General features: G+C 43.1%; 1 protein-coding gene across 1 annotated transcript; it reads right to left on the bottom strand.

Annotated features, from left to right (window-relative positions):
- Positions 1-2,758: 2,758 nt before the first annotated feature.
- On the bottom strand, positions 2,759-7,067 carry LOC306938090 (E3 ubiquitin/ISG15 ligase TRIM25-like; the record flags this gene model as incomplete). Its single annotated transcript, XM_079522105.1, has 4 exons — positions 2,759-3,067; positions 3,205-3,734; positions 4,509-4,803; positions 6,960-7,067. The coding sequence occupies 4 exons, from the start codon at positions 7,065-7,067 to the stop codon at positions 2,759-2,761; spliced, it is 1,242 nt and encodes a 413-aa protein (XP_079378231.1).
- Positions 7,068-13,965: the final 6,898 nt, after the last annotated feature.

The following is a 13,965-nucleotide window of genomic DNA, read 5'->3' as shown; positions in this document are numbered from 1 at the left end:
GCCCCTGAACAGTGTTTGTTGCGCCATGCTTGGTGCAGACTGGTACAATGGTGCACCTTGACATGTTGGTCCCTATGGGCCCCTGGCAGCAGTAAGCTGGGTTGTTGACACCGACGTGTCCCCCATGGTGTGACTATTCACATGGCAGCAGACGGAGCAGAGGTGCACCTCGCAAGTCTGCGTGTCTGTGAGGTCCCCGTACGGGCAGCCCACCTGCATCTACGCAATTTTAAAGGATGTTGACAAAACCTTGAGGTATATCTTCTCTTATGGGGGCCCATTTCAAATGGGAGTCTGCGGCCAATTACTTTGGTGATCCTTTGACCTGAAAATATTTGAGAACCACTGATGTTGATGAGAAAACCAGAGAAGAAGTGTTTGCTCTGCAAATCATGAAGAACTTCTAAGTTGTAGCCTTTCAATGTATGGCTTACTGGTCTTTACATCTGGTAATGTAATATAGAGCACGTCACATGCACAGACATTCTAACAGACACATGAAATGGCATACAATAATAAGTGCATTCGTACAATTTCTAATGTACAAGACAACTCAGCTAATCACATCGTTAGAATTACGTAGCTTTGTTTTCTATATTGTTGTGTTCTATGTAGTTATATTCTATGCAGTTCTATTCTATGTGGTTATATGCTGGTTATTTTCTATGAAGTTCTGTGAGTTTTAGATAATATGTTCTGTGTAGTTATTTTATGTCTAGTGCTATATTCTATGTGTTTATGTTCTATGTGTTTCTGTTTGCTGTACTGGCAGGTTTTTTGGTCGGAGGCCAAATTCCACTCTGTGAGTCCCCTGACAGTAAACAACAAGTTACTAATGTCTTCCACTGCTGTGACACGCGCATGCACGCATGCACACACACACACACGCACGTACACACGCACACTCGCACGCACGTACACACACACACACAGTGAACAGCATGTATGGAATACAGATAGCTTACCCACCACCCACCCACCCACACACATGCTTGCGTTTGCACAACCCGCGCACACACACCAGGACCCCCCTTCAGGGGTCCCAAAGGAATTAGTTCGGCCCATCTTCTGAATGCTCCCACGCATGTCTCCCACTGTCCACGCTGCGCGCACGCACGCACGCACGCACGCACGCACGCACGCACGCACGCACGCACGCACGCACGCACGCACGCACGCACGCACGCACGCACGCACGCACGCACGCACGCACGCACGCACACACACACACACACACACACACACACACACACACACACACACACACACACACACACACACACAGTTGGATACTCTCATAGAGATGTTAGTAGTTTTTACAGCTGACACACATTAAAAGCCTCAATAAATACATCATGCACTATAGTACATGTACAGTATATTAACAGCCGAGTGCACAGTCAGGCAGTGATGCTCAAGGTCTGCTAGTGATGGATCGTCATCATCATTCATTCACAAAACAACATTTCAATGATGCTTTTTTATTTGAATAAATCTACATTAAAGCTGCAATCCGTAACTTTTTAAGTGCGTGAAACATTCTTCTGAACAATCCCTGGTACCGTACGTTACCAGTGCAATATAACTAACTGCAGTGGTTGTACTTGGTCTAAATGCTCTTCCGGTATAGGATCACTAACTGGTTGACATGCTGTGGTATTGCATGAAGCTCAAAGTGCAATTTATCCTCTGTCCAAACAGGCTTTCCGCTATATACCAAAAGTAAGAAAAGGTGGTGCTTGCGCTGGGGGCCAACCAGAGGCGTATCTACAATAAGGCGAGGGCAGGCGGCCGCCTGTCCAAATCCATTTCTGGCCTGGCCAAAATCCATACAATGAGAAAAAAGAGGACAAAAACAAGACATGAGAACTATTAAAATGGACAGCTGATTGGCCGTTGCGGTAGAGCGCGGCCCTCAATCACCCATTGGAATGTAAATGCATGCCTTTCAGCCTTTGTATCCCACTCGTCTGGCAGGTATATCTCTTTGAAAACCTACGATTGTGCGCGGGGAGACGACAATTAACATATCTTGCCTGGCCAAAACGTAATTCCTGGATACGTCACTGGGGCCAACTAAACTAAAGGCTACACAATATGAACCCTCGCATCCCTATTCGAATACTGGACAACTGTGGTGCTGGGAGAGGGCCTAAGAGCCACATGCAGCAGAGCATGCAGGTTGCCACCCCTGAACTAGTCGGGTTATGAGCACCCAAAGTATTTGTACAGCAATATGTTCCTGTCCCCTGTCTCGTCAATATGTTCCTGTCCCCCGTCTCGTCAATATGTTCCTGTCCCCTGTCTCGTCAATATGTTCCTGTCCCCCGTCTCGTCTTTGGTAAAAACCTACCTGAGTTTGTGCTCTTCTCCCCTCTTCTCCCCTCTGTGGCACACGCGTTACATGATGCTCAGCCAATCACGGTGCAGAATGACACACCTTCCAAGCCTCTCACAGTGCGCAATATCTGACATTCCGTCCACACATTTTGAGGACGCAACCTCTAGAATTATTAGATGTTCAGTATGAAAGTATGGCCACCACTGGCACAGCAGCAGATGCAGTTCAGTGGCGGAAAGCAACTAAGTAGCCTACATGTACTCAAGTAGTTCTTGAGTCCAATTTGGGTATTTTCCATTATTCCATACTACTCCACAATATCTCGGAGGCAAATATTGTACTTTCTACTCCACTACAATTATTTAAATAATAAAACCTGAGTAACTAGTTACTTTGTAAGTTTAAATTATTATTCCATTATTGCCATCTTTTTGGCATGGCAATGATCAAAACGGCAAACAACGCCAATACGATGAAGCGCAAATAATTAAACCTTTCTTGGAGCTCTTTAAAACGCATGCTCTCTCTGTCGCCGAGTATCTCATTCACCACCGCGTGCACATCGCGTCTCACTCTGTCCTCGTGCTGCTCTACGCTGATCCCAGACCAGTCTCTGGCAGGCGGGGGGGTGGTGAGGGAGGGGAACTTGAGGAGGAAGTCAAGGTGGTCCTCTGTTGTGGACAGTTTCTCTATCGCTTCCATTCTCTTCAGCAACTCTTCCATTTCCTGTGTAAGAGCGAAAGAAAGAAAGAAAGAAAGAAAGAAAGAAAACTAGCAATCCCACTTTAAAAAAACCAAATTGAATACATAAACAAAATGAAATGAAAAATTCAAACTGATATAACAAGCTAAACTTTAACAACCTTGGTGAGTTCACTCTGGAGTTCAGTCACCAAGCTGGACTCTTTGCCCTGTATCTCATTCAACCTGGCCAGGCTTCTGTCCACTGCCTCCTTTTGGTCGCTGAGGGATCTGACGCCCTCTTCCGTGTCACTTCTGAGGCGCTGCAGAGCTCCCTGCAGTTCCACGACCCTCCTCGCCCTCTGCGCCGACATCTGACCCAGAACCATGGCCGCGGAACACAGCTTGGACCTCTTGCCTTCGCAGGCTTCGTCCAGAGGAAGGGTGTCGTCGTGCTCGTGGTTCATCTCCAGACAGAAGCTACACACCAGGGTCTGGTGGGTTCGACAGAACCGGCTGAGAGGTCTGCGGTGGTCTTTACACAGCCGTTCCTCCAGGTTGTCCACGGGGGGCGTCAGGGTGTGTCTCCTCAGCCCGGAGATGTTCTTGTGTCTTTGCAGGTGGACGTGACAGTAGGAGGTCAGGCAGTCCAGGCATGACTTGTCTGCAGCTTCGCCGCAAACGTCACAGCTCACCACACCTCCAGGACCAGCTGAAATAAACGGATATAATTTTGTCCAATATACAGTTACCGGTATGTGGTCATTGATCAATTTGATCAATTAAATGTTTATGTATATTATATCAAAGGTCTCTAAAAAATCCAATCTTAATTACTTCCTGTTAAACAAAAATGTAATGCTGACAATTTCAACCGAAAATATCACTTTTTTAAAAAATCACTTTTATCATTATGCTAGACACTAAGGGGCAGTGCTGCTCTGTTTAATGTCAACAAAGATGGCGTACGGACACGTGTTACAAACAATGAAATGCAGTCAAATTTAGCACTGCCTTTTTTTTGCCAGGTGCTTGAAAAGCGCATGGACTACATTTACTAGCGACAGTACTGACGACCGTAGTCGTAGTGACGACCGTATATATATATATATATATATATATATATAGTGGACACTTTTTCAGGATAGGCTGCCTCTAAGCCAATGGGAGACTTACCCATAAAACCCATAGTCTGAATGGTATAAAAACCCCATACTCTGAACACCACAACGTGAAGCCGTATTGGCTGCTGTTGTGAAACAGGTTTGTATGAGAACGCAAGTGAGAAGTGGAACACGAGTGGCAACAGAAGCTAATGTTATGAGCTCAGAGCAACTGCACTTGGCAGCTATGACCATGCCATTCTTGTTTTCATTCAGTCCTCATAATCATATATAATCCAGATAAATATTGAAACACTGATGGTTCGACCCCACCGCACCACCATCACTTGGCAGGCCATATAAAAGTGAAAACATAATTTCACCTGGTCTTTCAGGACAGATAGAAGTCACCCGATCCTCTCTCCCCGTGTCTCGTACATGTTCGGCGACATCCCGTAGCGTCGTGTTGACCTTAAGCTTGGACTTCTGCTTTTTGCTGAACTGCTCGCCGCACAGCGGGCATCGACACTGGGGGGCGCTGTTCCAGTGTCGCTCAATGCAGCTTTTGCAGAAGCTGTGTCCGCATGGCAGAGAGGCGGGATCTCTGAAGACGTCCAGACAGATGGAACACATCAGCTCGTCCTCGGAGAGGCCAAAGCCGCCGACGTCACTCGCCATCTATGGAAACAAAACACTGTGCTGTTAAACATCCATGAATTGACTCACCTAAAGCATTTAACTTAACTCAGTTCAACCTGTCGTGTGTGTGTGTGTGTGTGTGCCATGATTTTTTTCCCACCCTAAAACATGATCATCAGGTATTATTATAATATAAGGAGGAAGTACTTGTTCCAAAAAGTGTACAGTATTTGTTAAAATCATGCTTTTATGTGGGCACGCCCACCAGTTCATTAAGTATGCCTGGTTTGCCTGGTGGGTGGTGATGGGTGGTGATCCACCTGAACTGAAGCCGCACCCACAGCTTTAGTTGTATGATAAAGGGGGAGGGGTTAGGGGAGGGGCTGATAGTGTGATGTCACTATATTACTGTTTATTTCATTGGCCCGTTTGACTGTCAAGGGTTCAGCCTCCAGGAAGGAACCCTAAATACAAAGTTAATATACCATTGCACATACAAACTACTCCAGGGTGTCTAATGAAGTACTGTCACCTCATAGACACATGAAAAATACAAAAATTGTGGCACTCCATCTTGGTGCATGTTTTGCATATAGAGTTGATGGATACACAATATAACACAATGGATAACAAACACAAAATAATAAATAAGACAACTTAAAAAAAAAAAAAACATTAATTTTGTGCAGCTCTGCATCCTTAAACACACACAATGTGTAGCTAACAACAGCAAACAATAGCAAAGTAAACACACAGCCTCTTTGTACCAATTCACACCAAACCAATGCATACATGTACGTACGTCACGTATAACACAGACCACCATAATAGCATTTCATTTAGCTTATTATTCAACAATATCTCTTACATTTGTAACAGTCAAAGCGAGGCTGCTGGTCCTGTTTCTTCAGCTCAGCCAAGTTGTCACATCCTGGTCTAGTCACATCCTGTCAGATCCCGCCCACCCACCACACTGCTTTAGAGGTGGCCTCTGCTGTGCTGTAACTTGATGAACACACAGACTGATACCCGCTCAACCTGTTTTGCGTACAGTAGGTAGGCGCGATTTACATAATATTTTGCTTTGAACAAGCGTTTTGTTTCCTGTTGGCTCACTCATTGTCAAATAGCTACAGACATGAGCTACCATAGTTACCAGGATTCTTTTGTTTGTTCTTTTGGTACTGTATATAGTCTTTTTTATTGGCCTAAAATAATGTCTATATACAATACATACATTCCTGAATCAATTTTTTTAATAGGGGTTTATATGTGAGCCTACCATTAAAGGACCACTTCACCACTTTTCTCTGGCTGTGGGCAGTTCAGAAACCCGTCCACCAGTGACTTCATCGATGGGGAATCCAAGCTAATAGAAACTGCAGGATTTCTATTCCTGAAAAGTTGCAAAGCGATAATGAAAATCAAAATGTGTTTTTAAAAATATCTTGTTTAAAAACAAAATCTGCCTAACGATGAACTGCCCACAGACTGCCCACATGCTTTAAGTAGCATGTGACATGTCAAACTAGGGGGGTTTTCATGATTCTGAATCCAAACTCCTCCTGTATGGAGGAGTTTTGTCCTGCATATTCCCCAAATCCTTCAAGATAGCTCTCGCAAAACTTCTGCACAGGAAGTCCAATCTGGACTGCACTGACCTAAACAATTACATGCCCAAAAAATCCAACCTCCCCTTCCTCAGTAAAATGAGTAAATAAGTCCTTGAGAAGATTGTTTTTAATCAACTACTTATAATTAGCCATCTTATTCATACTAGTCTATATTATTTAGTCTAGTTTCCGATCCCATCACAGTACGTAAACCACACCACTAAAAGTAGTAAGTCATTGACCACAGAAGAAGCGATAAAGTGTTTGTCCACAGCATTTTAAATTTTAATTGACAGACACAGATGGACTATGAGACACAAAACTGGGAAGTTGGAATATGTTCTCATGGAGGTGCAGTGCAGCTGGTATAGAGGGTATGCGCATGCTTAAAGTGAATGGCACATCGAGTGGCAAAGCAACATGCAAAGTGAGTTTAACATTGTTTAATGTCGTTTAATGCAATCAGATGAGAGAGGATTGCATGTGTGGACTACTTTCTGTCAAGGCCAGAAAGTAGTTTTTTGACACTCAGTAGGCGTTCCTGCATAACTTCCTGGTTTGATGATGATGTCACACACATACTCTATACAGAAGTAAAGAGGTTAGGGCGCCCACTGTCCAGGTGGTCCAGGCGCAAGCCACATATAGGCTCTTGACTGACAGCACGTCGCGTGTTCGAGTCCTGTTCATGACGACCATTATGCTTCACCGTTTGGCATAGCGCTCTACCATATTGCTGCGTTTCGTGAAAACAATAAAGCCAGAACTGCAATAAGTGGCGGAAGAAGAAGAAGAAAAGAAAACATACAAAAACAATAACGGACCATAGACCCTTTGGGCTTGACCCCTTAAAAACAAAATGTAGGAATTAGGACACAAAATAAAGGGACCCATAAAAACGTGTCTGCGACCCACTGTTTGGGAACCACTGCATTAGTTCAGATCGGGAATGTGGGAAAACTACCCATGCTGACCTCCAGAGGACGATCAGAAAGGCCAACCGGGACTACAAGGTCAAATTGGATGACCCCGTTCGTTCAGCAGTGGCGACACAAGGAGCATGTGGCTACTGTCAATAACAGACTTTTAGAGGGAGAACCACATGTGCAGAGAATTCCTCTGCTTCCCCGCGAGCTATTACACCTTTTTTCCCCTAATTTGAGATTAACAGCACACACAAACCTAACCAGACTTTCCACCTCGGAGGAAAGCCTGTTCTGTGTTCCTAAATCGCCCATGTGATCCAGTCTAGGCGTGGTTTAGACCGGATGATTAAATATAAAATGAATTAAAAAAAAAACTGCAGCGCTTTGTTTTGCACCAGCAAACTACGGTAAGAGCCTCTGCCTGTAGATCAAATGACTAATAACTCCTCCTGGCCAATTAAGGGGAAACTCCCCTTTAGGTTAGTGGTTAAGATCTTTAGCTTTTAGTGTCCACCCAGGTTTTAATCTCGGGCGTTACATTGGTGCTGTGAACTGGATCGGGTTTCCTGGTGGGGAGGTCACAGTGGGGTGAATGTAGCAGAGTGGCTCACATCCTCTGCCTGAGGGCCCAAAGCAGACTTTATTTCTCGACTAGAGATAAAGTCACAATGACTCACTTAATAATAATCTAAACCATTTTATCAACAGCTAAACACACATACCGGTAAGGATACTTTCCACTTCTGCACTATAATATTAATAACACTTCAGTTTGGACAGGTGATAAACCTGTCCAGTCATTTCTTTCACATTCAAATTAAAATAGTTACGTTATGTCTCTCTAAAATCGATGTTGACACAACCTCTTCAAAGGGCGACTTCTGGACTTTGTTGTTAATTGAAACACTCATTCTGTCTAGATTGTTAGGTTCTTAAACCTAACTTAAAGTCCATCGAGGCGAGGGTGTCACGTTTTTTAGCTTGTAGATCTGTTCTTTTTTGGCATGCGATTGCGACACCCTCGTGCGATGTAGGCCTATACTTTCTCCCTCTTATTCAGGAGAGAACATTCTCCAAATCTGACCTATATATCTTTGTATATTTTGTTTTGGTATTGTATTTTGACGCACGCACGCACGCACGCACGCACGCACGCACGCACGCACGCACGCACGCACGCACGCACGCACGCACGCACGCACACACACACACACACACACACACACACACACACACACACACACACACACACACACACACACACACACACACACACACACACACACACACACACACACACACACACACACACACACAGCATGATGACGGCCAAAGGAGGAAGCAGGTGAACGAGTTGACAGCAGCCCAACATTCAGGGTCAAAGCTCAAGAGCAATGCACTTTTTTGGGGGGGGGGGGGGGGGGTTACCATGGAAACACTGCTTAAATTGTATCTCAATACTGACTCACACACTTTTGTAAGTTATTTGTCATATCTGTTTTGTTTACAAGTCTAAAACGCAAAGAGAATTTTTATTTACGTTCCGATGTTCAATGCCAAAAACCCAATAAAATCATTAATCACGATTATTTGCATTTAAATGTTTTGCCAACTAAAATGTCACGATTGTGAGTAATGACTTTGGCCAATGGTTAATTGGCCAAAGGGTTTGGCCAATGGTTAATTGGCCAAAGGGTTTGGCCAATGGTTAATTGGCCAAAGGACTCATTATTTTACGACTGTTAATCTCTTAATCTGTTCATGTGTGCATTTTAGTGACGGGCCACAACGACCCCTTTGGAAAATCAGCACAGACCAGTTCTTATTAGTTCGAGAGAACCAACTATTATACCTAAGAGTTTTATGCATATACATTCATAATCATAACTGCTTGAGATATTCTGCAGGCTGAAAGATAGACAAGACAAGACAGGTGGTCAAACACGCATTAAATAAACTACTCTGATTAGATTCATTTTAGATTAATCTGTCGGTTTAAAACGTGGCTGCAGTAGAAACTCAGCAAGCCAAAAATAGTGGAAAGTCTGAAGTCTGGACATCAATTTGTTACTGTAGTTTACTTGTAGTTCTACAGCACCCTCTTGTGGTCTATATACAACCTGCGCATTGCAATAGTAATAGCAGTCCTAATAGAATACCAGTGGAATTCCAGTGCTGGAGGTGAGACTGAGAGGTCCTTGTAACATAATAGTTTTAGGGCTAATTTCACTAATTAGTCATTTGATGTAGTTTAATATTCACTATGTGAGTTAATTTATTTTTTTCTGTTGCAGGTTCACTGGAGTTTACTGTTGGTGTCACTGCAGCTTGCACACTATGAGAGTCTACACACTCACACTACACTGGACTGGTGAGTTACACACACGCACACACACACACACACGCACGCACGCACACGCGCACGCAAATATTAGGCCTACTGAACTAGAAGTGAACGTTGCTCTGTCAAACTGAAATACTCATGTAGCCTATAACAAAGTACATCTGCTTTCTAATATCAATGCATTGCAAAAAATAAATAACGGTGAAAATAGCAGATCTACAATTTCACAGTGCGTCACCAAAACAAACCATGAAAGATTAGGAAGAAGAAATGCGTATTTATTCCTAAAACAGGATTTAGTTCTAAGATTATGATGGAAAATATGAATTGACACAATAAAATCAGTACAAAATGTCCTTTGCGTCACCTTTACAATAGCCTCGGAAACCCACATGTTTTTATTTCCAGGGGAAAAACAAAAGTCTGGGACCGAGTCCACTTCCGTCGATCACTCTCTGCTGATACCTTTACAATAACTGTTGCAGTGTATTTGCAATATACACAAACACAGTGATATATTTAACATATTTGATTCATACGTTTTATATGATTTCCACTGAAAATAACATTCAAGAAGTTAAATAGTAAAATATGAGTGTGTAATTTACAAATGTTCTTCTATATGTAAATATTAATCTAATATGTGTAAGTGACACAGGAGAGATGATCATAGGAGCAGAGTTTGTACCACCAAGGACAAAAGTATGGAGTATGGAAAGTTTTTCAGTGAAGGTGCAACCAGTGAAAGAGTAGAGTAGAGGTGAACTCTGGTCTCCACATCATAAAGGATATGGAATCAGAACAGACTCTCCTCATAATCCACAAACACTCCCACATCTTTAACCTGAACTTCATAGTAAAACCATCCAGAGAAGAAGCTTTGTTTCCCCAAGACATCGACACAATATGAGAATCTCTATCGTCTGGGAGGTTCTTCTTTACGTCTCCATCATTCACTTGTTTTCCATTCTTGAGACAGGATGAGAAAGGGATTTGCTGTATCAGGGTCCAGAGTTACATCCACTGCATATTGCTGGGTCCTCCTCAGCCCAGCATAACGTAGCTTCTTCTCCATCTCCTTGACTGTGAGTGTATTCTCCAGCTAAACCACAACTGTCAAAGTCCCCACATGTGGAGACTGCCATTGATTGATTGATTGATTGAAGAATTTATTAACAGTTTGCAGAATTACAGTACATTTCAAGCACAAACTCAATACAAAGGCTGTTAACTGTGAGTGGACGACCCAATTAAGCATTACACTTGTTTCCAATAGGGTCCACCATGTTCAAATCATCAAAACATTTAGAGACGTACAAATAGACACTTCTATAGACAGAACAGGAATTCATCATAAGGGAGGTAAAAAGGGAAAATAAATATATACAGTGAGGGGAAAAAAGGGGGGGGGGGCGGGGGGGGGGATTCAGATTTTACGGGGGCCAGTTTCGAATTGCAGCCATCCGTAGGTGCCCTTTGAGAGCGGTTTTGAAGGAGTCAAGGGATTCGCATGTCTTAATGACAGTTGGTAGGGCGTTCCACATTTTGGTGGCATAGGAGCGAAAAGAATTTAGTCCCTTGTTTGTGCCGAATCTGGGTTGTACATGGTTCGTTGCACTCCCTCTGGTGTTGTGGGTGTGGACTTCGTTAACATTAAGGAAGTATCTAGACAGGTACATGGGTATCTTGGTGGTGTATCGAATCTTGTGGACCAGACCCATTGCAAGATGCTGTACTCTGTCGTCGACCCTAAGCCATTCCAGCCTGTCGAAGTGGGCAGGGGTGAGGTGGGTTCGGGGGGCTAGATCAAGTAGGAGCCTGACCAGTTTGTTTTGGGAAACAAACAGACATGCCAGACATTGACCTTGGTGGGTGGAGGGGTGTTGATGGATGTGAAGTTCTGGAGGAGGTGGAGGTGGTCCTCAGTGTGTGAGAGGTGCTTATCAGTGCTTCTCTTTAACCTCAATCACATCAATGAGCTCAGCCCGGCTGTTCTCAATACAGCAGATCAGAGCAGTGAAGACCTCTCCACTGTCTGCTATCTTTCTGTCTGTGTCTTTCTTGCTGCAGCTCTACAGCGTGTTTGACCTTTTTGATTGATTGATTGAAATATTTATTAACAGTTTGCAGAATTACAGTACATTTCAAGCACAACTCAATACAAAGACCGTTTAACTGTGAGTGGACGACCCAATAAAGCATTACACTTGTTTACAAGAGGGTCCACCTTGTTCAATTCATCAAAACATTTAGAGACGTACAAATAGACACTTCTATATAGCCAAAGAACAGAACAGGAATTCATCATAAAGGAGGTAAAAAGGGAAAAGAAACATATACAGTGAGGGGAAAAGGGGGTGGCAGGGGGGTGGGGGGGATTCCGATTTTACGGGGGCCAGTTTCGAATTGCAGCCGTCCGTCCCAAATCTTCTGTTGTCTCTCCTGGATCATCTGCTGAATTTCAGCCTCTCGTCTTATTTTTTCAGCTTAGCCTTCTGTCCTTACGGCCTTCCTCCAACGATATAATTTGATGTAACTTTGTGGTCTGGCTCAGTGCAGTCAGAAACTCAACTGACAAACAAACATGTGGTCAGTCTTACAGAACAGCTCCAAAGGTCTGTCATGTTTCTTAAACATAAATCCTTCCAGATTCTTTTTTTACAGGGTCAATTCATTTGTGTTGTTTTAGTCTCTCGAGACAGACTGTTGAGCAGCAAAATAGGGCACCGTTTTTCCTTTGTTTGGCCAACGGGTTCCCAGATTGGTGTTGTTTCACTTTTACCCCTGAGAGGCTGAGACGCTGATGCATGTGGTACCAGTTAGATGAGTCTCCAGGCAGGTCTTCGGGGCTTCGAGGTTTGGCGTCGGTACAGACGTCACAGGAGACTTCAGGTTTAGCAGGTTCTTGGTTTGAGCTGGAATTTCTTTTCAGTTGCAGTGACTTCCTGAACTGATCAGCCAGTCTCAGAAATGCAAGTAGTGACAAAGACTTCTGGTCTTTTATAGAAGGTTTTGTTAAGAGTGGACACTTACACACATTACTAGTGTCCCAGTGATGTGTGATACAGGTTTTGCAGTAGCATAGAGTGGTGATTGGCGACCACATCCAGACGGGTAGAACATGAGACAGGAGAGTCTGCTGGCCGATGCCATTTCCACACACTGAGAATAAAAGTGAAGGTATCATATGATCATGTTCTTGAAAGCGACCTATCACATCATAATAGTTATGAGTCTGGTCTAGATTGTATTGGGATAGAGCACAATAAAGTGAAACATCAAACCAGTCCAAAGTACAATATTTACCTTTTGAAATGTAGTGGAGTGATATACACATATGTGAATACAAATAGCCAATAAAGTATTTATATATTTTACTTAAGTGCATTACTCAAGTAATGTTAATGTCCAGCACTGCACACTACCTGATTTTATCTGTTACTTCAGGTAGCCTATAGAATAAAAATCACACCCGTGTGAAGTGAGGGGCGCTAATAATATAATAATATATAATTAAAGTCTAACTCATGTTGATTAGGTGATGTAATGGTGATGTTAAACAAACGGTGCCAACACAAACATTAAACGCCATTAACAATAAAGAGACAATATGACGTAAACGACACATTAGGACGTACATTTTCCCTTTGTTGTCAATGCGTTTACTAAACAAACTTTGAACTAATGACATATCTGTGTGTAACAAAACCAGTCTGAGATCTCTTGGTTAAGGTTGACATTATTTTATGATGAATTATGATAAATTGTCACCTGAGGGCGCTATAAAGCAACTAAACGCATATGTGTGGCAGAAGCTATGTGTTGTGTTGTACAGTAGTAGTCTACTACTAGGCCTACTACTAGTATACTGTATTAGTAACTAGTACTAGTAACTTAACTACTTTGCTAAAGTAGTAGCTAAATCAGTAGCTAAATCAGTCTGAAAGTAGTGACACACTAATAGCAATACTATACGGGGTAATGTAGTTAAGCTGCCAAATGTAGGCCTACTCTCTTTAGTTGGCAACTTACTTTGAGAACTGTTCCTCTCTCTGTTTCTCTCTCATCCTTCCTCCTACTTCCCTTCAAATTAACTATGTCCTGTTTCCTGTGTGTGTGTGTGTGTGTGTGTGTGTGTGTGTGTGTGTGTGTGTGTGTGTGTGTGCGCACGCGCTGTACCGTTTCCTAGTTACAATGTTCATTATAGTTTTTTATCACATCTGGATCTGATAGAATAGACCTCCTGGCTGTCATTGCAGCTGCACAAGCTCATTAGTGACATAATGGAATACATCAATAGTTGCACGCCTAAACCAAA

This window comes from Electrona antarctica, assembly GCF_951216825.1.
Source record: "Electrona antarctica genome assembly, chromosome: 15".
Taxonomy (NCBI): Eukaryota; Metazoa; Chordata; class Actinopteri; order Myctophiformes; family Myctophidae; genus Electrona; species Electrona antarctica.
Note: the sequence above shows the minus strand (reverse complement) of the source record. Positions and strands in the feature narration are given on the sequence as shown.